The sequence below is a fragment of the Rhinopithecus bieti genome, unplaced genomic scaffold, assembly GCF_001698545.2.
Source record: "Rhinopithecus bieti isolate Rb0 unplaced genomic scaffold, ASM169854v2 scaffold_10347, whole genome shotgun sequence".
In the NCBI taxonomy this organism is placed as follows: Eukaryota; Metazoa; Chordata; class Mammalia; order Primates; family Cercopithecidae; genus Rhinopithecus; species Rhinopithecus bieti.
Genome location: NW_016806836.1, coordinates 3,557,581 through 3,583,238, shown reverse-complemented (window position 1 = coordinate 3,583,238; position 25,658 = coordinate 3,557,581). Strand labels below are relative to the sequence as shown.

The 25,658-nt window shown below is 52.2% G+C and overlaps 1 protein-coding gene and 1 pseudogene across 4 annotated transcripts in view; one reads left to right on the top strand and one right to left on the bottom strand.

Moving 5' to 3' along the window:
• Nucleotides 1–710: 710 nt before the first annotated feature.
• LOC108533406 (60S ribosomal protein L7a pseudogene) lies at nucleotides 711–1,666 on the bottom strand (annotated as a pseudogene).
• A 2,925-nt stretch (nucleotides 1,667–4,591) lies between these two features.
• The window catches only part of HNF4A (hepatocyte nuclear factor 4 alpha), a 35,806-nt gene continuing 14,739 nt past the window's right edge, over nucleotides 4,592–25,658 (top strand). For 3 of the 4 annotated variants that reach the window (XM_017878022.1, XM_017878021.1, XM_017878020.1), the window contains exons 1-5: nucleotides 4,592–4,817; nucleotides 12,933–13,107; nucleotides 14,269–14,363; nucleotides 21,326–21,432; nucleotides 22,137–22,292. In XM_017878022.1, the coding sequence (XP_017733511.1) occupies nucleotides 4,703–4,817; nucleotides 12,933–13,107; nucleotides 14,269–14,363; nucleotides 21,326–21,432; nucleotides 22,137–22,292 (648 nt within the window). In that variant the 5' untranslated portion in view covers nucleotides 4,592–4,702. Of the gene's footprint in view, nucleotides 4,818–5,295; nucleotides 5,367–12,932; nucleotides 13,108–14,268; nucleotides 14,364–21,325; nucleotides 21,433–22,136; nucleotides 22,293–25,658 lie in introns of those variants that run through there. The other variant, XM_017878023.1, reaches the window with a different exon arrangement.

Genomic DNA, 25,658 nt, shown 5'->3' with positions numbered 1-25,658 from the left:
TCATCCCTTGAATGAAACATTCTTTTTTTTTTTTTTTTTAAGACAGAGTCTTGCTCTATCACCTAGGCAGCAGTGCAGTGGCACAATCTCAGCTCACTGCAGCTTCCACCTCACAGGTTCAAGCGATTCTCCTGCCTCAACCTCCCAAGTAGCCTGGACTACAGGGGCTTGCCACCATGCCTGGCTAATTTTTGATTTTTGTATTTTTAGTAGAGACAGGGTTTCTCCATGTTGGATAAGCTAGTCTTGAACTCCTGACTTCAGACGATCCACCTGCCTCAGACTCCCAAGGTGCTAGGATGACAGGTGTGAACCACCACGCCCGGCCTGAAACTTTCAAGATCTCAAGATACTGTACATTTAAAGCACCCCAATGTCCTCTCTTTCCACTTCCCATTCTGTCTGCTTATCTAACATGAAGAACATTGTATTAATCTGATTTTTAAGGATTTTTTGTCTGTTATGTGTTAAGTGTTTGTTTGCTACCCCAGTGAAAACATTCTACATTGCAGACCAATGTGTGCTTATTTCAGGGGCCTGGGATCATAGCATTCTTAGCCATTGTCACAAAATACATGGAGTCATATTTAAAATGTAAAGTTGTAACATACATATGTTTAAAATGGAAATGCAAAGCAAAAAGATGGATGTGCAACGTCATATGTATTCAGTTCTCTGTACTTAGTAAATGTAACTGACTTGTCTGTCTGTTATTGAACTATGGGTGCAAGGAACACGTCTCTGGCTACTTTGCATCTGTAATCCACAAAGATTCTGGGCAGCTGTATTATCACAGCTTGTTGTTTGTTTGTTTTTGCTGGCTGAAGGAAAATTTGTATTTTAATTATTTTCGTGTACAGAAAACTCAACAGTGCACATTGAACCAGGTTAGTGGCAAGTTCTTTAGCCTTTGCCTTTTTGAGGTTGGTGATATGAGCCACAGACTTGGGACCCAGGACATTGCCGCCCCAGTGACGGTGGATCTCATCGTATCTGTCGTCATTGGTCCTGATAGCTTCCACCAGCTTAGCCAAAGCGACTTTGGCTTCCAAGTTCACTTGTGTGATGGCGACAGTGGTCCAGGTCTTCCTGTGGACTAGACGTCCCAGTCTTGCCTTCCCCTTGATAATGCAGTAAGGGACCCCCATTTTACGACACAGGGCAGACAAGAAGACAACCAGCTTGATGGGATCTGTGTTGTGTGCGATCACCACCAGCTGAGCTTTCTTGTTCTCCACCAATGTGGTGACGGTGTTAACTCCTGCTGGAAGGACAGGTGGTCTCTTAGGGGAGACGTCCCCTTTGCCAGCAGCTTTCTCCTCGGCCTGGGCCGAGAGCCTCTGCTTCTTCTCTTGCTTTGTCTCTGGTCTGTACTTGGGGGCCAGCTTAAGCAGCTGAGTAGCTGTCTGGCGGTCCAGGGCCTGGGTGAGCTGGTTAATTGCAGGAGGCGCTTTCAGCGACTTATAGGGGATGGCTCTCTGCTGATAGAGCGGGGCCATTTCACAAAGCAGGTGAGGTCTCTTTTGGGCTGGATGTCCTGTCCAGTGCCAAAATTCTTAGGCCTTTTCTCAAACAGAGGATTCACCACTTTCTTGGCCTCCTGTTTTTTCACGACAGCAGGGGCCAGAGCCACCTTCTTTCCCTTGGCCTTCTTTCGTTTCGGCATCTTGGGCGGTGGGAGGAGAGCCATAGCTTAGTTTAAATAAACTATGTGGTAACAATGAACAACAAGAATAGAAGAAATAATAGCTTGCCTGAGGTCACAGAGCCAGCAGATCTTATAGGTGGTGCATCATTTATATGAGGAATGTGTATCTAGAAGATATTGTTTGGCGTTGGCTAAGGGTGGAATGAATCATGTATGTAATAGATTATGCAATTTACAGTAATGAGTGGACAGATTTACTTATGGGGCAGGTTATAATGTGGTGGGATGAGAATCTAGAACATGCCTCCTAGGCAGTCATATAGACTGTGCATTTGGTAAGTCAGGTATGTCGTGGTTTGCGTATCTAATAGCTCTTCATTTGCAGGCTGTCCACCTAGTAGCTCTTGGATATAACGGGTCATGGCTGTGGCATGGTGTGGTTGATCCTGGTTGATCGTAGACCTTATTTAATTGAATCTAAGATGTCACCTATAGAAAAACGCATTGTTATTTTTGTTACCAATGAAATTCTGACATGCCATTGATCACATTTCCCTTTAAGTAATGTGGAAGTGTGCCTCAGAGTGGATGAGGCCACGTATTGCTGGGTTGTGTGGGGAGTAGCTGTGCCTGCGGCCTGCCATAGGTGCCAGGCAGGTGGCAGAGGCCTGGGCTCGGCTCCTGGAGGCTCCCCCCGGAGCTGCCCTCCACGTCTCTTCTGTGTTTACCCCTTAGTCAGATCTTCCATTTCTGACCACCTCTGCACTGCCCCCAAGGCCGGTGGAGCCAGATCAGATATTCCTGGGGTAGGCATGGGAGGAACCCACCGGTATATGGTCTCTTTCAGCCCCTTATCAAATCTCAAAGTGTGGGTTGTGGGGGGCTGCCTCTTGCTCCCTCCCTCAGAGTCTTGTCCTGGCCAACAGAAAACTGAGCCAGGATCATCTTTCCATTTGACAGAGGGAGAAATTGAAGCCCTGAGAAGAGACGATGTAAATAAAGTTATCGAAATAGTGACTGAGCCAGTTCCTAAAGCCAGGTCTCCTGACACCAAATCTAGCCTCTCTTTTCCTCCACAATAGTTGCTCCTTCTCCCCTTTCCCTGCAGGATATAGCACTCTCCAGTCATCTCAGCTTCAGAAGTCAGATCAAATGGGGAGAATAAAGCTAAGCAGGGCAGAGAATGGGCTTCTAGCAGTGGGAAGAACATGGAGATGCCTCCTCAAAGCACTCAAACACATGCCCTGACTCCCGATTTGCTCACTCATTAATTCACCCACACATTCACTCATTCTCTCACTCGTTAATTCACCCACTCATTAATTCTCTCACCCATTTGCTCATTTACTCACTCATTAATTCACCCACCCATTCACTCATTAATTCACCCACCCATTTGCTCACTTACTCAGTAATTTACCCTCTCATTCGTTCATTCACTCACTCAGTTCGTGCATTCAGCCAACTCACTCATTAATTCACCCTGTCTCTAATTCAATCACTCCTAATTCACCCACTCATTAATTCCCCCACACACTCACTCATTAATTGGTGCTCCCACTAATTCACCCACTCTTGCTCACAGGTGTCACCAAGTCCCTCCAACCTGCCCTTCCAGTCAGCAGCAGAGGACAGGCTCCCAGGCCTCCCAAGTCTCAGGCTTTCCTTCCTCTGCCCTCACTCTCTGCCTTCTACATCAAGACTTTACTTCCCCAGATTGATCGGCAGCCCTTGAAAATGTCTGCACAGAAGGCAATGAGGGCTGGAGGGAGTGAGAAGAACAGAGCGCACCATGAACTTCAGACAGCCAGGACCAGCTGTGTAATTTTCAGGGCCCCGTCCAAAACAAAAATGCACAACCCCTTGTTCAAAAGTCATGATGAATTTTAAGTCATGATGAACCAGGCACCAGGACTTTCTAAGGGTTGGGCTGCCTGTGACTGCACTGGCGATACCCCCACAAAGCCCACTCTGAAGGTAGGAGACAGGTGGAGAGAAACGGGGATGGAAAGGGGGATACAAAACAGGGAGAGGGAGGAGGAAGAGGATGGAGGTCTGTGAGGCCCCATTTGTTGTGTGATTTATGCCATCTCATTTCCTTCTCAGACCACCCTTTGAGGTTGATTGTACATTTTACAGAGAAGGAAACTGAGGCTCAGAGAGAATCATTTACCCAAGGTCCCAGTTAGTAGATGGTAGGCGCCAGAATGTAAATCCAGGTATCTGCCTGCTCTGGGAGGGGTGGGGTGGGGAAACAGGAGAAAGTGACGGGAAAATCCGAGATGGAGTCGGCCTGGGCAGAAACACTGGGAGCTGTGGGAGATGGTGAGGGGCAGGGTGGGATCATAGGGAGCAGGAGCAGGGAATTGGAGGTGAGTCTGGCCCTCCCAAACTTCCAGTACCTTCTGCTCCCAGGGGAACTGGGAAACTGCAGGGGAACTGGAAGGGAGCTCCCAGAACAAGGATCCAGAAGATTGGCATCTGGGGCCTGGGATTTAGGTTTCTAAATCATGGGCCATGGGGCAGCCCTATCTCTGCAAGAGCATTGAGGGTAGAAGTCAATGATTTGGGAAGTTATTGAATTAGGGGATCTCGGAGGTAGGCTGTCAGTGCCCGATAGTATCAGTTAGAATGCCTGGCTTGGGGTGACAATGGCTTGGAGGGATGGGTGAGTCAAGGGTCAAATGAGTGCCCGTGAGTCATGATGCCTGGCTTGTACAATTGATAACTGAACATCGGTGAGTTAGGGCCTCAACAGTTGTAATTAGCACCCCGGGTGTCAGCCAGAAACCAACAAACAGCCAAATCCCTGCAGCCCCGCCCTGCCTATCCACTGGCGGGGGACCGATTAACCATTAACCCCCACCCCTCCCCGGCAGAGCCTCCACCCCTTCACAGAGGCTAGGCCAAGACTCCCAGCAGATCTTCCCAGAGGACGGTTTGAAAGGAAGGCAGAGAGGGCACTGGGAGGAGGCAGTGGGAGGGTGGAGGGCGGGGGCCTTCCGGGTGGGTGTCCAGGGCAGGGCAGGTGGCCGCGGCGTGGAGGCAGGGAGAATGCGACTCTCCAAAACCCTCGTCGACATGGACATGGCCGACTACAGTGCTGCACTGGACCCAGCCTACACCACCCTGGAATTTGAGAATGTGCAGGTGTTGACGATGGGCAACGGTAGGTGGGGGCAGGTGTGTCAGTGGGGGCAGATGTGCCTGGGTCCAGGAACAGATCTTTGGCACTCAACTCTGGGGTGGGAGGAGATTGATAGAAAATGGTAGGTTGGTCCTACAGGCCAGCACAGGTGTTGCCAGGTGAAGCCCATGTCCCCAGGTGCAGTGATCACAGGCATTCCGGGTGAAGGGAGGCCTGCAAGGGCCAATTTCCAGCAAAAGTCGATCCCGGCTATTCCTCCCAGACCCTTCCATTCCTCACTGCCTCACAGCGGCTCTGCTTGGCACTTGGCGCAGTGACATGATGGTGAGCTCCCCCTTGGTGCCCAGCTCCAGCAATTCAGCCCAGCACGGCCCCTTGGTGAACCCCTTGGGCCTGGGTTCAGAGAGACAGCAAGGGACATTGTATCCCTGGAGATGGTGGTTGGAGACATAACTGCATTTCTTGGTGTCTTTGGGACTTTCCTAGGGAAAACGGAGTTCTCAGGGAAGTCTTGCTAACTGAGAAGCCAACTCAGCACTGTGTGTGTGGTGTGTGCGTTCGTGTGTGATGGTGAGTTTCCATGTAGGTTGTATGGGTGGGGTGATGCTTTCAGGAACATATTTGCATATGTGTGTTCATTTGTCTCTGTGTGTGAGTTCTGGGTCTATTTTCCTTTGTATTCATTGAGTGGGTCTGTGTTTGTGTCTCTAGGAGGTGCCTGTGTTGATCTTGCTTGTGTATGTAAGTGACTATGTGTGTGTGTGTCTGTGGATGTTGGTACATGTGTGCTGTGTGTGCGGGTCATAGAGCACATGTGTTTGTGCATGTAGACCTGTTGGAGTGCCCTGTTCTTCCTGCATCTTTATCCTGTGTGGGCGTTTTGTCGTGTGCCCATATTTGTACCTGCTGTGTATATATGCAGTCCCCTGTAGTGCCGGCGGGGGTTAGCGGTCTCTGGTGTGCCCACATTTATACCTGCTGTGTACACACGCAGTCCCCCTTACTGCGGGCGGGGGTCAGCAGTCTGTGGTGTGCCCATATGTGTACCTGTGTACATATGCAGTCCCCCGTACTGCAGGCGGGGGTCAGCGGTCTCTGGTGTGCCCATATGTGTGCCTGTGTACATATGCAGTCCCCCGTACTGCAGGCAGGGATCAGCGGTCTCTGGTGTGCCCATATGTGTGCCTGTGTACATATGCAGTCCCCCGTACTGCAGGCGGGGGTCAGCGGTCTCTGGTGTGCCCATATGTGTGCCTGTGTACATACGCAGTCTATGCAGTCCCCTGTACTGCGGGCGGGGGTCAGCGGTCTCTGGTGTGCCCATATGTGTGCCTGTGTACATACGCAGTCCCTGCCGTACTGCAGGCGGGGGTCAGCGGTCTCTGGTGTGCCCATATGTGTGCTAGTGTACATACGCAGTCTATGCAGTCCCCTGTACTGCGGGCGGGGGTCAGCGGTCTCTGGTGTGCCCGATTGCACAGACCCAAGTGCAGGACTCTGTTGTTGCCATTCACCAAGTGAGATTCACATCAGCAACATGTCCGTTTGTCTCTGAGCAGATTTTGTTGCCGGCGTGTCTCTCCAGATTTAGGCATCCCCTCCGACATCACTGGAGCATATCTGGAGGGGCGGGCAGTTCTCCTCCCCAGGGATGTAGGGGAAAAGAGGAGGCCTGGAAACCCCTCCTGGAGGGAAGGGCCCCATCGGTCCCAGGCCAGCCTCAGAGGAGAGGGGCAGGCAGCTGGCTGAGGTCAGCCTGCCACCCCACTTCCTTCTGTGTCTTGGAGCCACACAGCCAGTATCAGGCTGCAGCTCCAGCTGAGGCCCGGAAGCTTGTGGTCAGCTCAGCTAGAGTGAGGAGGCAGTCGCTGGGCACTGCCTGTTGTCAGCTCAGCAGGTGCTCACCTGCCCCTGCTATCCAGTCACTGTGTGACCTTGGGCATGTCACCTCCCCTCTCCTGGCTTCTGTATCTTCTACAAAACAGGCTTCACTCCCCAGGCCTGCTGGCTGGCGGGCTTTTAGGCCTGAGGGCCATGCAAGGAGCGCAAGGCGAAAACACACCAGAGAGAGCAAACAAGTTGAAGCTGTACTAGGTGGAGTGTCGCGTGGCCCCACGAGGACCGCTGCCCTGCCCCGGGCTGCTCCCCGACCCCATCACTTTTCAAAGCCCAGGAACTGTGTGCTCCTGAGGCAGAGGCCAAGCCCCTGAACTGGATGTCCCAAAGACAAGACCACCTCCAGCTCTGGAACCAGAAAGATCTGGGCGCAAATCCGGCATAGATCCTTTCAACCTGTGTGAACGTGGCAAGGCAGTTTCCTCTCTGAGCCTCAGTTTCCTCATCTATAAAATGGGAATAAATAATAGTGTCTGCCTCCCAGCACTGGCCAGAGGATAAATAAAACAAGGTGCCTGGGTGTTTAGCCCTGGTAAAGGGCCTGGCCTCAACATGGGTCATGTCAAGGGCTCTGAGCATCTGTAAGCAGGGTTCCCACGTTCCTCACTGAAGTTTGAAGTGGTCTGAATTGGGGTTATGTGAAGTTGTCCTCTGAAGTGTTTTGAGTACATCCTGGGCTGGTGGCTCAAAGCCTCCAAGGATATTTCTTCTTCCCCGTCCACTCCCCACCTCAATGCAGCGGCAGCCCCAGGGGCTCCTTGTTCATTAGAGGCCCCAGCAGACACCTCAATACGTGCGGCACTGGCCGGAGTAGCCCAGCAAGCCTGGACCATAAACCTGTGGCTCTGCTTCACAGCAAGCAGTGCGATGACATCAGGAAGCCACTTGTCCTCTCTAAGCCTCTGCGTCCTCACCTGCAGAATGGAGGTGCTCGGCTGACCTCAGAGGGGAGATGATAGAGCTGACAGCCCCAGCCCATCCTGCCCCAGAGCTGGGAGCTACTTCCCCAGCCTCCTACTGAATGACCAGGAGCTGTAGGGTCAGTCTCCCTGGGGTCGAGGGAGGAGAGGCCGAGGGAGAAAGGGCACCCATGTGGCTTAACAATTATCCCCATCTCCAGGAATAATTCACCAAGTCCTGGGGACACCTGGGAGTCTGTGATGGCAGAAATGAGATGCGGCAGTGTCTGCTTGTGACAGAGCCTGAAAGTCCTCTGCTCCGAGAGTTTTCCTATGCAGAAAAGTTTTGTTTCACGAGCACTGATACAGTGCTTACTGTGTGCCAAGCACTTCACATACACAAATGAGTATTCACCGGGTCCCCATAACAAACCTAGGGGAATATCACATTCCCCATTTCACAAATGAGGAAACAAAAGCATAGAGAAGTAAACGAACACAGCCAACGTCACGTGGCTAAAAGTGGGCAAGCTGGGACTGAACCCTGGGCAGAAGGACTTCAGAGGCTGTGCTGTTACCTACAGCACATGGCCCTCTCTGGGCCTAACTGGATGCCTCTGAGGAATCCAAGGTCGGATTCAGGATTTCTATGAATGCACGTGTGTGTGTGTGTGTGTGTGTGCATGTNCCAAGTGCAGGACTCTGTTGTTGCCATTCACCAAGTGAGATTCACATCAGCAACATGTCCGTTTGTCTCTGAGCAGATTTTGTTGCCGGCGTGTCTCTCCAGATTTAGGCATCCCCTCCGACATCACTGGAGCATATCTGGAGGGGCGGGCAGTTCTCCTCCCCAGGGATGTAGGGGAAAAGAGGAGGCCTGGAAACCCCTCCTGGAGGGAAGGGCCCCATCGGTCCCAGGCCAGCCTCAGAGGAGAGGGGGCAGGCAGCTGGCTGAGGTCAGCCTGCCACCCCACTTCCTTCTGTGTCTTGGAGCCACACAGCCAGTATCAGGCTGCAGCTCCAGCTGAGGCCCGGAAGCTTGTGGTCAGCTCAGCTAGAGTGAGGAGGCAGTCGCTGGGCACTGCCTGTTGTCAGCTCAGCAGGTGCTCACCTGCCCCTGCTATCCAGTCACTGTGTGACCTTGGGCATGTCACCTCCCCTCTCCTGGCTTCTGTATCTTCTACAAAACAGGCTTCACTCCCCCAGGCCTGCTGGCTGGCGGGCTTTTAGGCCTGAGGGCCATGCAAGGAGCGCAAGGCGAAAACACACCAGAGAGAGCAAACAAGTTGAAGCTGTACTAGGTGGAGTGTCGCGTGGCCCCACGAGGACCGCTGCCCTGCCCCGGGCTGCTCCCCGACCCCATCACTTTTTCAAAGCCCAGGAACTGTGTGCTCCTGAGGCAGAGGCCAAGCCCCTGAACTGGATGTCCCAAAGACAAGACCACCTCCAGCTCTGGAACCAGAAAGATCTGGGCGCAAATCCGGCATAGATCCTTTCAACCTGTGTGAACGTGGCAAGGCAGTTTCCTCTCTGAGCCTCAGTTTCCTCATCTATAAAATGGGAATAAATAATAGTGTCTGCCTCCCAGCACTGGCCAGAGGATAAATAAAACAAGGTGCCTGGGTGTTTAGCCCTGGTAAAGGGCCTGGCCTCAACATGGGTCATGTCAAGGGCTCTGAGCATCTGTAAGCAGGGTTCCCACGTTCCTCACTGAAGTTTGAAGTGGTCTGAATTGGGGTTATGTGAAGTTGTCCTCTGAAGTGTTTTGAGTACATCCTGGGCTGGTGGCTCAAAGCCTCCAAGGATATTTCTTCTTCCCCGTCCACTCCCCACCTCAATGCAGCGGCAGCCCCAGGGGGCTCCTTGTTCATTAGAGGCCCCAGCAGACACCTCAATACGTGCGGCACTGGCCGGAGTAGCCCAGCAAGCCTGGACCATAAACCTGTGGCTCTGCTTCACAGCAAGCAGTGCGATGACATCAGGAAGCCACTTGTCCTCTCTAAGCCTCTGCGTCCTCACCTGCAGAATGGAGGTGCTCGGCTGACCTCAGAGGGGAGATGATAGAGCTGACAGCCCCAGCCCATCCTGCCCCAGAGCTGGGAGCTACTTCCCCAGCCTCCTACTGAATGACCAGGAGCTGTAGGGTCAGTCTCCCTGGGGGTCGAGGGAGGAGAGGCCGAGGGAGAAAGGGCACCCATGTGGCTTAACAATTATCCCCATCTCCAGGAATAATTCACCAAGTCCTGGGGACACCTGGGAGTCTGTGATGGCAGAAATGAGATGCGGCAGTGTCTGCTTGTGACAGAGCCTGAAAGTCCTCTGCTCCGAGAGTTTTCCTATGCAGAAAAGTTTTTGTTTCACGAGCACTGATACAGTGCTTACTGTGTGCCAAGCACTTCACATACACAAATGAGTATTCACCGGGTCCCCATAACAAACCTAGGGGAATATCACATTCCCCATTTCACAAATGAGGAAACAAAAGCATAGAGAAGTAAACGAACACAGCCAACGTCACGTGGCTAAAAAGTGGGCAAGCTGGGACTGAACCCTGGGCAGAAGGACTTCAGAGGCTGTGCTGTTACCTACAGCACATGGCCCTCTCTGGGCCTAACTGGATGCCTCTGAGGAATCCAAGGTCGGATTCAGGATTTCTATGAATGCACGTGTGTGTGTGTGTGTGTGTGTGCATGTTTGTATGTGTCTGTGTAAGTTAGTGCATGTGTGTATGTGTGTGTGAACTGTGTGTATGTGTATGTATATGTGTGGACTGTGTGTGTGCACACGTTTGTGTATGTGTGTGCTGATGTGTGTATGTGTCCGTGTGTGTGCATGTGTATGGACTGTGTATGTGTGTGCATGCATGTGTTATATATGTGGACTGTGTGTGCATATGTGTGTGCACATCTGTGCATGTGTGGACTGTGTGTATGTGTGTGTGCACGTGTGTGTGTGGACTGTGTGTGCATATGTGTGAACTGTGTGTGAATGTTCATGTGTGTGGAGTGTATGTGTGCACACGAGTGTATATATGTGTGTGATATGTGTGTATGTGTGTGTGAATTGTGTGTGCGCGTATGTGTAGACTGTGTGTGTGTATGTTCATGTGTGGACTGTATGTATGTGCGTGTGTGTGCGTGCGTGTGTGTGGCTGTGGTGTGTGTGTGTGCCTGTGTGGACTGTTGTGCATGTCTGTGCGTGTGGGGACTGTGTGGTGTGTGCGTGTGTGTGTGGACTGTGTGGTGCATGTGTATGTGTTTGTGTGTGGACTGTGTGGTGTATGTCAATTGTTTGGTGTGTGTGTGCATGTGTGTGTGACTGTGGTGTGTGTGTGTGAATGTGTGTGGGCTGTGTGGTGCGTGTGTGTGCTTATGTTTGGTGTGTGTGGACTGTGTGGTCTGTGTGTGTGTGCATGTGTGTGTGGACTATGTGGTGTGTGTGGACTGTGGTGTGTGTGGGCGCATGTATGTGCGTGTCTGTGTGGTGTGTGTGCGTGTGTGGACCGTGTATGTGCTTGTGCATGGCATGTGTGTGTGTGTGGACTGTGTGGTGCATGTGTGTGTGGACTGTGTAGTGCGTGTGTGTATGCTCGTGTGTGGTGTGTGTGCGTGTGTGTGGACTGTGTAGTGCGTATGTGTGCTTATGTGTGGTGTGTGTACGTGTGGACTGTGTGGTGCATGTGTGTGTTCGTGTGTGGACTGTGTGGTGTGGGTGGACTGTGGTGTGTGTGCGCGCGTGTCTGGTGCCTGTGTGTGTGCTTATGTGTGGCGTGTGTGCGTTTGTGTGGACTGTGTGATGTGTGTCTGCTTGTGTGTAGCGTGTGTGTGTGTGACTGTGTGGTGCACATGTGTGGGTGTGTATGTGGACTGTGTAGTGCATGTGTGTGTGCTTGTGACGTGTGGCGTGTGGTGTGTGCATGTGTGGACTGTGTAGTGCGTGTGTGTGTGCTTGTGTGTGGCATGTGTGCGTGTGTGTGGACTGTGTGGTGCGTGTGTGCATGCTTGTGTGTGGCATGTGTGCATGTGTGTGGACTGTGTGGTGCGTGTGTGCGTGCTTGTGTGTGGCATGTGTGGACTGTGTGGTGTGTATGTGTGTGCTTGTGTGTGGCGTGTGTGCATGTGTGTGGACTGTGTGGTGCTTGTGTGTGGCGTGTGTGGACTGTGTGGTGCGTGTATGTGCTTGCGTGTGGTGTGTGTGTGTGGACTGTGTGGTGAACGTGTGTGTGCTTGTGTGTGGCATGCGTGTGTGGACTGTGGTGCGTGTGTGTGTGCTTGTGTGTGGCGTGTGTGGACTGTGTGGTGCGTGTGTGTGCTTGTGTGTGGCGTGTGTGCGTGTGAGGACTGTGTGGTGCGTGTGTTGTGCTTGTGTGTGGCGTGTGTGGACTGTGTGGTGCGTGTGTGTGTGCTTGTGTGTGGCGTGTGTGGATATGTGTGGACTGTGTGGCACACACGCTTGCATTTTTCCGGGGGCTGATCCATTGCACTTGTCATCTTCTCCAAAGGGGTCTATCTTTGCTGAAATATTTGCTGACCAAAAAAAAAAAAAAGGCGGGGGAAGTTCAGCTGCTGATATTTTTTTAAATTTGGAAACAGACCAGTCAAACTGCTCCCTTTTATGGTTAGAGAAACTGAGGCCCAGAAGAAATTGAAGCAAGGAAAAGGAAGTTGCCCAAGTTTACAGGCGAGTTAGTGGCAGCATCAGCACTAATGCCCAGGACTCCTGGCACCCAGCCCGAGATCCTCTTTCCACCTGCCTCTATGGCCCTCCTCACATTTGTGGAGATGCATAGCTTTTGCCTGTGGGACAGGAGGGATGGGAGACGTGTCCAGACCCTCCTAGGAGGCCACATGAGTGGGACTGTTCTCGGCCCAAGTCTTTCCTGTTCTTCAGAGAATTTGCGGCGTCCCTGGGCACGCAAGCTGAGATCCACCCAGCCCTGGTCCCTTGGTGAGAACTGAGGGACAGGACCTGGTTCTCAGGAGATATTGCAGGGGAATGTTTCTCCCTTCTGCAGCCCTCTTCCCAGTTAGGAGACAGGCTCCCACCCCAGAAGGTGGCCAGGTTTTCATGCCTTCCTAGAGAAAGCTGGGGCTCATGGCCTCCATCACAGGGAGATGCAGACCCTCAGACACAACTCTGTGAAGTCACAACCAGCCCCAATTTACAGATGTGAAACTGAAGCTCCACGAAGTCGGGAGGTCACTGAGCGGGGAAGTGATGGAGTGGGAACAGCCCCCAGATCTGGCTGAGGCCGAAGCCCTAGAGAGATCCCCGCAAGGCTCCCTTAGATGTCTGACTTTCTGTTCTTCCTGAAGCCTCACTCCCTTCTCTCCTGGTGCAGACACATCCCCATCAGAAGGCACCAACCTCAACGTGCCCAACAGCCTGGGTGTCAGCGCCCTGTGTGCCATCTGCGGGGACCGGGCCACGGGCAAACACTACGGTGCCTCGAGCTGTGACGGCTGCAAGGGCTTCTTCCGGAGGAGTGTGCGGAAGAACCACATGTACTCCTGCAGGTGAGGAGCCTCAGTTTCTCCAGCTGGGAAATGGGCACACTTGGGCTCATGGCCCCAAGGTCTGTCTTCTCCCTGAGTGGGTGGGTCCCAGAGACAGCTGCCCTTCAGGGCCTTCACGGCTCTTCTGGTTTTGTAGGCTTTGTGAATCCAAGAAGAGCATCTATTCTAGGAACCACATTTACTGCTCATCAAGCTACTGGCTGCCATTTATTGAGCTCTTATCATATGCCAGGCACCATACTAAGTCTTTGTGTGTATTAAATCATCCCCTTGAGCCCATTGTTCTTTTTCCCATTCCATGAGGCCTCTTCTGAAGTCTCAGTAGATGAGCCCATCTTCCACTCCGGTGTTTTTTCGGGGACAAATAAGAGATTGACCCCAGGCCACTCCACCGACCCCAGGCCATTCCACCTACCCCAAGGGCTTCCACCAAACCCAAAGTCTTCTCAAGGCCTTGGAGAGCCCTCTTTCGAAAGCATCTCCTGTTCTGGGTAATGACAATAATAAAATCATAGCAGCTGTCAACCATGAGCACTTGTCATGTACAGAGACTGTGCCCATCAGTGCATGACTTCATTTCACCTGTCAACACCCTGTGAGATGGTTACTGTTGTTATTCCCGTTTTATAGAGGAGGAAGCTGTGACGTGGAGCGCTAGGCATTTGCCCAAGGTCAACCAGCTTGAATCAATGGCAGAGCCAGGGTTAATATTCAGGACCCCACCCATCACCACTGTGTGGCACTGCCTCTACTTCCTATCCCCCTCCAGAGAGAGGCTTATGTGAACCAAGTATTACCTCTGAGCCATAACCAGGAGGCTGCTCTGGGTTCTGGGCTTTTATAGGATGTGGTGGAAATAGCAGGGCTCTGGTACTCAAGAGGTCGAGGTTCCCAACTCAGCTCTAACACCAACCAGCAGAGCGACCCATGACCACACGTTGCTTCTCTGAGCCTCAGTTTCCCCATGTTTAGCAGGACAGGACTGGGCTCTTAGAGAGTTCATAGCACCTCTCCAGCTCCTGGTGGGCTCAAGAGAGAACTCCTGGGATGAAGAGATGAGAGCACTGAGGCTGGGGGTCAACTGGGTAGCCAGGGCCCTAGTTCTGTCCTTAGAGGAGGAAGTTGTGTCTTCTCCATCCAACCATCCAAAGCCCTCCCCAGATTTAGCCGGCAGTGCGTGGTGGACAAAGACAAGAGGAACCAGTGCCGCTACTGCAGGCTCAAGAAATGCTTCCGGGCTGGCATGAAGAAGGAAGGTGAGCCTCGGCCCTCCCCGCCCCCCCACCACTGCCCCACCTGCACCCACATCTCCCCGACAGTCATTTACAACTGTAGCCACACTTTATGACTCAGTGGCAGGCCCCAGGGTGACTGGCTAATGGCTGAGAAGAGGGAGGGCCGGGAAATCTGACCATAGGGAGCGGCTGGGCTTGGTCTTGAGAAAGATTCAGAGAGATAAGCTCCTACTCTTGGCTCCTCAGGCTCCCAGCAACCACCACCCCTGCCTGCCTGTCTGTGCCACCACAAAGCAGCCACATTGTGTGTGTGTGTGTGTGTGTGTGTGTGTGTGTGTGTGTGTGTGTGTGTTTTAATATAATATTTTGAACATTAGGACAAGCATAGAGAATGACATTGCACACATCTGAGTACTCACTACCCCAACTTGACAAAGGGGACAGCCGGGGTGCCCGATGCCTGAGCTTCCTGTCCCAGGGACAAATGCCCCAATTCCCTTAGTATTCATTCGTGGGTGTCAGGTGATCTCCAAAGTCTTCACATTCTAGAAAATGGGAACAAGACCCCAGTCCCATCCTGGACGAAGGAGGAGGAGAAGACCAGAGCACAATATTTATTAAGGTCTTGCCAGGCCTCCTGCTACCAGCAGGTATCAGTCACTGGGCTGGGCTTTTTCCACATTTCAATGAGCTGGGTTCATTTCATTTTCATGACAACCCTGTGTGGGAAAATGTCATGAAAAGGAAAGGAGACCAGCCCATTGAACCTATTACAATTCCCCCCTTTTTGTGGATGCAGGAACTGAGGCCCACAATGGTTAAGCAACTTGCCTAGGGCCTCACAACTGCTCCTTGGAAGACCTGAGGTCCCAGAGCTTCTGTTATTTGGACCACACTTCAGCACTGTCTATTATTTTATGCCCTCCAGATCCCAAGGAGATTTAAAATTGTTTTCAGCCCAAGCAAGGGAAGCAAAAATCTTTTAACTGCTTTAAAGTAACTTGAGGCCAGGCGCAGTGGCTCATGCCTGTAATCCCAGCACTTTGGGAGGCCAAGGCAGGCAAATCATTTGAGGTCAGGAGTTTGAGACCACCATGGTAAAACTCCGTCTCTACTAAAAATACAAAAAAATTAGCTGGGCTTGGTGGCGCATGCCTGTGGTCCCAGCTATTCGGGAGTCTGAGGCAGGAGAATCACTTGAACCCAGGAGGCGGCGGTTGCGGTGAGCCGAGATCATGCCACTGCACTCCAGACTGGGCAAGACAGTGAGACTCTCTCTCAAAAAATAAAAAAGTAACTTGAGTTCATTTTCGAATCTCTTCATTCCCTGCTCCTCTAAAGTCAACCTTTCCCAGCTCTGCAACTAGTCCCAGACCTTCCCTTCTAGTCCACAGTTGGGCCACACCAGCCAAACCTTGGTCTAGTCCTGCTAGTTCTGTAGAAACACCCCTCACCCCCACCACCCGAGCACACCCCAGAAGCAGGAATGTAGGACCCAGCTTGCTCCAGGGCCCACTGAGAAGGAGGGGAGGGGAGGCTTTGGTAGACGCTATTTCCCCTATATCTGCTCCTGGCCCCCTGTTTTCTCTGCCCCTCCCTTGGAAATATCTTCTATGTCTCATCCTTATGGGGCCTTAGTTTGAACTCACGAGCTGTCTTGGAAAATCTGGGCTTGCTGACCCTGATGCAGGAGTGGGTGGTCCCCAAGGCCTGCTGTAAACACTGCAATTGTAACATCTAGACCTCAGTCGTTCTCTAAGGGCAAGAGGGGCTTTTTCAAGCTGCAGACACTCCCTCATCTCCCAAACCCAGTTTTCAATGGGGTTGAGCCTGTCTCATCCACTTCAGCTTCCATTCTGTGGACCGAGAAAGGTTGTGAATGGGAACCTGATGTGCGTGTGAACAGCTGGAGGCAAGAAAAAGATTGAGGAGTACAGACTGAGGTTCCAACATTTCCGTGGTTGTATTAGTCAGTGATTCCATTATCCCAAAAGCCTAAGATTTTAGGCACTACGATTGTTCCTAGGTGTCATCCAGAGGGCACTGCATTTGAGAGAACGTCTCTGTCACAGTGAAAGCTCAGGTCTGTGACAGGCAGAAGGGAGAGGGGTTGGCAGCCCTCCTGAGTGGATGGCTACCCACTTCCACTGCGTGTGGCCTGGTCCTGCGTGTGGTCAGTTGTTATAAATGTCTCTTTTTTTTTTTTTTTTTTTGAGGCGGAGTCTCGCTCTGTCGCCCGGACTGGAGTGCAGTGGCCGGATCTCAGCTCACTGCAAGCTCTGCCTCCCAGGTTTACGCCATTCTCCTGCCTCAGCCTCCCGAGTAGCTGGGACTACAGGCGCCCGCCACCTCGCCCGGCTAGTTTTGTATTTTAGTAGAGACGGGGTTTCACCGTGTTAGCCAGGATGGTCTCGATCTCCTGACCTCGTGATCCACCCTTCTTGGCCTCCCAAAGTGCTGGGATTACAGGCTTGAGCCACCGTGCCCGGCCATAAATGTCTCTTATTAGACATCCAGAGTCATTTTCACTTGTGTAATTTAGGGACGTTTCTGTCCCTTCTGGCCTCTAGTTTTCCCATCTATAAAATGAGGACATTGGATAATGAACGCTTCAGCCCTATGAGTCTCGCTCCTNAGTGCAGTGGCCGGATCTCAGCTCACTGCAAGCTCTGCCTCCCAGGTTTACGCCATTCTCCTGCCTCAGCCTCCCGAGTAGCTGGGACTACAGGCGCCCGCCACCTCGCCCGGCTAGTTTTTGTATTTTTAGTAGAGACGGGGTTTCACCGTGTTAGCCAGGATGGTCTCGATCTCCTGACCTCGTGATCCACCCTTCTTGGCCTCCCAAAGTGCTGGGATTACAGGCTTGAGCCACCGTGCCCGGCCATAAATGTCTCTTATTAGACATCCAGAGTCATTTTCACTTGTGTAATTTAGGGACGTTTCTGTCCCTTCTGGCCTCTAGTTTTCCCATCTATAAAATGAGGACATTGGATAATGAACGCTTCAGCCCTATGAGTCTCGCTCCTCACTCCCTGACCTACCTGCACAAGTCACACTGCCCACTAGGATGGGTGTGTTTGTTCCCTGGTCCCCTCTTTTTTTTTTTTTTTTTTTTTTTTGAGATGGAATTTTGCTCTTGTTGCCCAGGTTGGAGTACAATGGCACGATCTCGGCTCACGGCAACCTCCACCTCCCAGGTTCAAGTGATTCTGCTGCCTCAGCCTCCCAAGTAGCTGGGATTACAGGCGTGCGCCACCACACCTGGCTAATTTTGTATTTTGAGTAGAGATGGGGTTTCACCATATTGGCCAGGCTGCTCTCAAACCCCTGACCTCAGGTGATGTGCCTCGGCCTCTCAAAGTGCTGGGATTACAGCCATGAGCCACCGCGCCCAACCCCTGGCCCTCTCTTGAGCTGCTGCAAAGCCAGCAAACCCCTTACTAGGCTCTTGGAAGGGGGATGAGAGCCCCAGACCATTCAGCCTTAGCTCAGCCTTGAAAATGGCTGCTTGCTTCCTGGCCCAGGGAAACGGACATGCTGCCCGGAGGATAGGAGAGTTGGCTGATGGCAAGTGAGCATGGGTTAGTCGATGCTGATGCTTGTTTACATGCCTGGGTTGCCTGGAAGTTCATGACACATGCAGTCACTTGGTTGTTTTGAGAACGGGCCAGAGTGACAAAGTGTTCAGTTGTCACTGTGGTCAAGCTGTAGGAAATGAGGGTATTCCTAGCTGTGCCTAAGTCTTCTAGGCCCCACCAACCCTCCTCAGCCTGCCGGGAAGCTCCCAAAGCCCAAAGAAAGTCTTGGTGGAAGTCTCACTGGCCCAGAGAGTTGGGACAAGTTTTCATTCTTTTTCTTGATGACTTTAGGAGAATTTGAGGACTGAAATCCAAAATAGTTCCTGAGAACCAGAAAGTGTGAACTGGGAAGGTAGGATTTCGAGACCAGCTGAGTCTGTAAGAGGTCATCAAACCTACCCACTCCCCACTTTACAGAAGAGAACACTGAGGCTAGAGAGGTGATGTGATGGGTCAGGGCTGGAGTCAGGTCTAGAACTCAGGCTCCCCAGAGCTGAGCAGACGCCAAGCTCCCTGGAGTAAAACTTGCAGTGATCAGTTTGGGAGACACATTTCTTGATCTAGACGGCTGAAACTTTTTCTCCACCACAGAGAGGGGCTTCAGGTCTCATGGGCCTGTAAGTCTCTGCCAGAGGATAGTCCACCGTGGCCGGAATGGGCTCCCTGGAGGGACAAAGAATCCAGGGAGAACCCTGGGGGTCAATGGGCCAACAGCGGGCCAAGAATTCTTTGCTGTAACCCAAAGCCAGGGAGACAGATACCTGCCTGGGCCTCTGCTGTCAGGCCCAGGACAGATATCCAGCTCCTGACATCAAAAACCCAGCCCAGAAAGTGGACCCAGGGTTGCAGGAGGTGAGCGTTGGTGATGGCCCGGGGGCCATCTGATGGGACCTTCCTCGGAAGCCACGGCCCTGCTCCCCTCAGCCCCCTACCCAGGAGTTCTCTGGGAAGACAGGCTCATCACCTCTCCGCCTCTGCCCAGGTCGGTTAATATTCAATAGAAGTTACATTAGGTCCCCGACCCTGCTAATACTGAGCAAACATTTGGAAAACATCATTCCGTGACTGAGCTCGCGCCGGGCACTGATAACGCCCGCCTAACCTTGAGGAGCCCTAGCCGCAGCTGCTGACTGCAGCCCTTTCATTCGGCCCGCCGGCCACTTGGCGCCCTGGTGGGTGGGTGTGGGCGCTGGCAGGAGGCTGCCGTGGGAGGGGTGTGGGCAGGTGGGGCGGACCGCCCAGGCAGGGAAACCGTGCTCTGAGCTGGCCCTGTCCACGTGGTGGGTCTGAGAGGAGGTTGCTTGCTTCTGGACTTCTGTTCCATCCACTGACTCCCGGGCTCAATGCAGAGGATTTGACTTTTATCCTCTGATTTTAACAATGTGTCAACATCAAGAGAAAGTCGAACAGCTAGGGTGTCAGTGTTCCCTGGAGAAATAGGGTTCTTATAAGAATTAGAGTTTATGACCAGGCGTGGTGCCTCACACCTGTAATCCCAGCATTTTGTGAGGTTGAGTGAATCACTTAAAACCAGGAGTTTGAGACCAGCCTAGGCAACATAATGAGACCCCATCTCTCAAAAAAAAAAAAAAAAAAAAAAAAAGGCCAGGCATGGTGACACATGCCTGTAATCCCAGCTATTCGGGAGGCTGAGGAAGGAGGATCACTTGAGCCCAGCAGGTTGAGGCTGCTGTGAGCTATGATTTTGCCACTGCACTCCAGCCTGAGCAACAGAATTAGACTCCATCTCAAAACAAAAGAGGAAAAGAAAAGAATTAGAGCTTGCCTCCTCCAGCGCCTTCTTTCTCTCACTACACAAATATCTATTGAGCAGTTACTGTGTACCAGGCTCTGTTCTGGTGGCTGGGATGACAGCAGCGACAGCAGGGTTGGAGTTTTGGCCTTCTGAAGCTTTCCTTCTCAGAGAGAGATAGATAGTAAAGGAAGTAACAAATAATTCTACAATAAGTGCCCTGAAGAAAAATAAAGCGGGGTAGGGCAGGGCCAGGGTCGGGGACATGCTGTGTTAGACAGGGTGGCTGGAGAGGGTGTCTGAAAGGTGACATTTGTGCAGAGGCAGGAGTGAAATGAAGACGCTGCTGTGCTGTGCGGGAAAGGGAACCCCAGGTAGTGACCACAGCAGCCCTCAAGTGTGCAGATGCATCCAGGTGGGGAGGTGGGTTTTCAGGGACAGAGTGAGTAGTGGGAAGCTGCTAAAAGGTGCGATCAGAGAGGAGAGGAAGAGCCTTAGGGACTTGTAAGGTTGGAAGGCACTGGTTTTGAGCAGTAGGGGACACGACTTGAACGGATCCCTCTGTGAGAGGACTATGGACTGCAGGCACAAGGAAGAAGCAGAGCCCAGGAGGAGGCTGATCTAATCCAGGAGAGACAGCAGGCCCGGGAGCAGGGAGGGAGCAGCGCGTCTGTTTGTCAGGATCATTACAGCACTGGGGTGTGAGGGGAAGCCAAGGAAGGCGCCCCGGCTTGATGGACTGGAAGAACCAACCTGCCAGTCCCTGAGACGAGAAAGTACAGGGAGCTGGCTGGCAGGGAGATGCCTACAGGTAGGGAAACTGAGCCCCAGAGAGAGGCTGCGATTGCCACCAGCACACAGAGTGGCAGGTTCCAGACAGGAAGCCAGGTCTTGTGGAGCTTCATCATCTCTCCTTTCCGAATCAGCCAAGCCTCATTCCACAGTGAGGCCTCTTGGACTCTAAGGGCTATCCCATTCACTGTCAGGACAGTGGAAGGATCATCTTCTATCTCTGGCCAGGACTGACCCAGATGGGGGCGGGCAGTGGAGCCTGGGGCCCCAGTGGGCTGAGACTCCAGATCCCTCAGTGCCTGGAACAGAACAGCAGTGGGAGGGAGGGAGACAGCGCCTGGCCTTGCTGATGCTGAGGTTAGTCGGGAGTACATGCAGCTCCTGATGATGCAAAAAACCATCAAGGCAGTTGGAGCCCCCAGATCCCCTTGTTCTGGAATCCCCAGGCCATCTCCGTGTCACCCAGAGTAATTTGTTTTGCTTGCTTTACTCACTTTGATTTGGAAAGAAAGGGACCCTTTTGTAGACCAGAGCCTGAACATGTTGAATCTAGTCAAATCCCCTCCTCAATGCTCAAGACCCATTTTAAGCCCATAGCTGAGTCATCACTGTCTTGCTCGCCCCTAATGATGGGTGGATCACTCCTATAGCCTCTCCATTATGTGGGGGGCAGTTCTGATATGTGGAAAGTTCTTCCACCAGCTGAGTTAGAGGCCATCTCCCCTCAATCCAGATGCTGATGTTGGCCTGTTCTCTGGATGCCCCCCACCTCCTGCTCCCACCCCTCATCAGTCACAGACACTCCCACCCCCTCACTCCATCCCTGCTCTCCCTCCTCACCTCTCTCTGCCTCCTCACAGCCGTCCAAAATGAGCGGGACCGGATCAGCACTCGAAGGTCAAGCTATGAGGACAGCAGCCTGCCCTCCATCAATGCGCTCCTGCAGGCAGAGGTCCTGTCCCGACAGGTACCGGGGTGACCCTGCCACTCACCCAGGGGTCCCCCACACTACAGAGGAGCTCACCTCCTCCACCTCCATTCTCCCCAGCCAGGCCCTGGAGCAGCTGATGGGAGGGGCCTCAGATATGACAGAGGGATACTGAGTCTGGTGTCACATGGCCCAGTTAGCAGCAAGGGCAGAACTCGAACCTGGTGCCCTGGGACATGCTCTAATTCATCCTACTGCCTACATCCCACAGGCCAAGCAGAGTCTTCGCCTTCACTGAGGGCCTGCAATCAGCTCAGCCCTGAGAGAACAGAGCAGTGGCTCAGTGGACAGAGGTGGCAACGTGGGGCCCAGCCCATCCCTTGCTGAGTGACCTTGGGCAAGTCACAGTACCTCTATGAGCCATGGTTGCCTCACTGTCACATAAGGATGATGAATTTTTTCCCTGCTTCTCCTCTAAGGCTGAGAGACTCCTTGGCACTCTAAAGCTGATAGAGGAGGAGGCAGGGGGCAGGTAACAGGTGAAGGCTGAGAGGGAGCCCTTCTCCCTCATCCCTGCTTCCTCCCTCCCTCCGTTTTTACCCTGAGCTTCCTTTAGAGCTGGAAGGCACCCATTATGCAGCCCCTCATCACATCTGATTCCAGGGAGGGGGCTCTGTGCAGGGGACAGAGAGTGCAGGAGGGCCCGGACATCTCCAGCATTTTCTTCCCTGTGTCTCTTGAAGATCACCTCCCCCGTCTCCGGGATCAATGGCGACATTCGGGCGAAGAAGATCGCCAGCATCGCAGACGTATGTGAGTCCATGAAGGAGCAGCTGCTGGTTCTCGTCGAGTGGGCCAAGTACATCCCGGCTTTCTGCGAGCTCCCCCTGGACGACCAGGTGAGGATGGGCGTGGATAGTGGGCAGTAGTGGGCACCAGGCAGGGCAGCCAGGGGGCTGCTGGCCCACCTGGGATATAGCTGCGGACTGGCTTGATTTCATTTTATTTAACAAAATGTGTAGTGCACACATGTGTCTGAAACTTTAAATCACCTTACAAATATTAATTCAGCTCCTCCAACAACTCTATGAGGTAGGTACTAAGGTTCTATTATCACTGCCATCTCATAGGTGAGGAAATTGGGGCACAGAGAGGTTAAGTAACCTGCTCAAGGTCACATAGCTACTATCCAGCACAGCTGGGATTAGAACCTAGCAGGGAAGCTCCAGAGTCCAAGCTCCTAACCATCGTACCTGTGACTCTCCCAGGGGGATGTTGACAGGGACCCTGGGGCAGGGATCAGGAGATTTTGGCTTAAGCTCTGGCTCTAATACTGGTTGTCTGCCTAATCCTGGGCAAATGACTTCCTCTCTCTGAGCCTCAGTGTTCTCTTATCTGTAAAGTGGAAATGATAATATCCACTTTAGAGTGTGGTTGGGAGGACTGAGGACATTACTATCTGAAAAGTGCGAAACTCAGGTGATGGAGCAAGCTGCGCAGTGCCCGGACCAGAGCTCGTCTCCCTAAATGTTAGTTTCTTCCTTCTTTCCCACCAAAACCGTTGAACTCAGCACTGTATTTCCCACCGTACATTTTGTTTTTGGAATACTAAAATGTCCCTGGGGGAAGAAAGGGTTGAAGGAAGGCGGCGTGTGTCTGAGAACAGATGAATTTCGGAGATGCCACCTGTGAAGGTCCTGCCCAGAGCACCCCTGGGCCTCCAAAGAGATGTTCCTCCCAGGGAAGAGGAGCTGGGCTGGGCCATGTCCCCAGCTTTGGAGACAGCCTCTTGTGCATTCACTTACCTGTTTCACACCTTCGCATAAGACACTGACAATGCATGTGAGTCTGTGAAAACTTCTGAGAAGTCGACTTCTCAGAGGCCAAGGCTTCCCAAACTCCTTCGGCCCCAAGATTCTCCTGGAACACCTGTTAATACTGCATATAGGGACACTGTGAAAATGCTGGTTTGGCTGGTCCCCAGCCTCATACAGGGGCTGGACCCAGGGTCCTCTTCCATGGTTCCTCCCTCCGTTAGCAGAGTCAACAGGGCAAGGATCTTGGACAATCTGCCCCTACCCTCTCCCCTGCTCCTTGTGCTCTGGCCCCAGTCCCCTCTGCTGGAGTCTCTACATTAATGTTTAATCCCTCCTGTTCCTTCCCAGGGGCTTAGCAGGGCAACAAGATACCCTCAACCTGAGCAATTGTTAACCTCGATTTCCCACCCAAACCTCCCTGGCTGGGGCTCAGAGCATTCTCAGAGGGCAATGATGGGTGGCCAATAACAGAGGACAATCATTAACACACCACCCCGACCTACCGGCCCACCCCCCAGAACAGCTGCCATATCAGGGGGTTGAACCTGGGATCAGAAGGGTTCCCAGCTCCCCATTCCTGGTGTATGAGGAGCCCAGCTTGCCCAATGCAGGTGGGGCATCCCTGGGAAAATCGGGGGCATTGTCCTCCAAAGGGCATTCCAATTCTGTTGACATTGCCCCAGAAACTAGATTCCCAGTTGGTGTGCTTCTTGGGCCTGGATACAACTGGAGAAAGAGACTGGGGCTTACAGAGAGACAACAATTTGCCTGAAGTCACAGAGCAAGTTAGCCACAGAACTGGGATTCAAATCTAGGTCTTCTGCTTCGTGGTGTGAAGGCCACTGGGGTGACTGATGAAAGGCTTGCACAGTGCCTGGCGCGCAGGAGGCCCTCAGCAATCAGCATCCTCGGCCTCCCTCCATACATTGGTCATGGAAAGTGGATTTCCCCTCCCAGGCAGTTTCCTCTTTTTCTGTTTTCGTCACAAGATTCTATCCATGGGGAATAGAAGGGGCAAGGACAAGTGGCTGCCTAGGAGCAGCTAGAGCTAGAGAAGAAGTCAAGATGTTTGCTCATTCATTCATTCATTCATTCATTTCCCCTTTCCTTCCTTCCTTCATTCAAATATTTATTGAAGGCTTATTTTGCGCCAAATACCTTCAGGCAAATCTCTTTTTTCCTCTAACAACAATTTCATCTCCTTAGAGGCCTCCTCTGACCTCCCCATCTAGTGTAGCCATTCTTGCCCCATTGCTCTCACCATCCTTTCCACTCCCCTCCCTCCCTTCTTCCTTCCTCCCATCTTTTCTCCTTCCTCTTTCTCTTATGTTGTGATCACCCACTGCGCTTTGTATGTATTTGTTCTCTACTATCTGTTCCATACTTTCTCCTACAAATTAGTTCGATGAGATTAGACACCTTGTCTCTCGTTTTTAAACATTGTGCCTCCATTGTCTTAAAAAGCATCTGGCATATAGTAGGCATTTAGGATTTGATAACTGAAAGAACGAACAGTCAAATGAATGAACAAACAAAGACATTTTAACCTTCTAGCTTGGCTTGCTATAGAACCTCCAAACTCCCCAATTCAGTCTTGAAGATAAGATACTTGAGGCTACCAGCCTGGTGCTGTTTTCTTTCAGGCCATCCTTTGGTCCTCAGGCAAGCACTAAAGCAGCTGGCCCTCAGTGGGCTGGCTATGTCCTTCTGTGAGCTTGCTGGGCACCTACCTACGATTCTAGTCTTCGAAGTCTTGCCTTGTACGCCCTGCAGAGAAGGGTTTCATCAAGGCGATTCTCTGCCAGAGGCCAGTGCTCATACCTTTGCTCTGAGAAGGACCAGCCCTGAGACCCAACATCCACCTCCAAGTTCTTGTAATGCCCTCTCAGAATCCTGGAGTCCTGCAATGTCAGTCCCTGGAGGGATCTGCCACAGCAATGATTTCCCAAACAGAATTGCACTTCAGAGTCAACTGTGGAGCTTATTAAACACAGATCCCTGGGCCCACCCTAAACATACAGAATCAGGATCAGAATCTCAGGGCCTAAGAATCTTTATTTTCAGGCTGGGCACAATGGTTCATGCCTGTAATCCCAGCACTTTGGGAGGCCGAGTTGGGCTGATCACCTGAGGTCAGGAGTTCGAGATCAGCCTGGCCAGTATGGTGAAACTTCATCTCTCCTAAAAATAAAATTAGCCAGGCATGGTGGTGCATGCCTGTAGTCTCAGCTACTCTGGAGGCTGAGGCACGAGAATCACTTGAACCTGGGAGGCGGAAGCTGCAGTGAGCCGAGATCATGCCACTGCACTCCAGCCTGGGTGACAGAGTGAGACTCTGTCTCAAAAAAAAAAAAAAAAAAAAAGTAGAATCTGTATTTTACAAAGCACCCTTCATAATTCTCCATAGCTGGTCCATGGGTGGGAATTTGGGATCCACGGTTTTGGAAC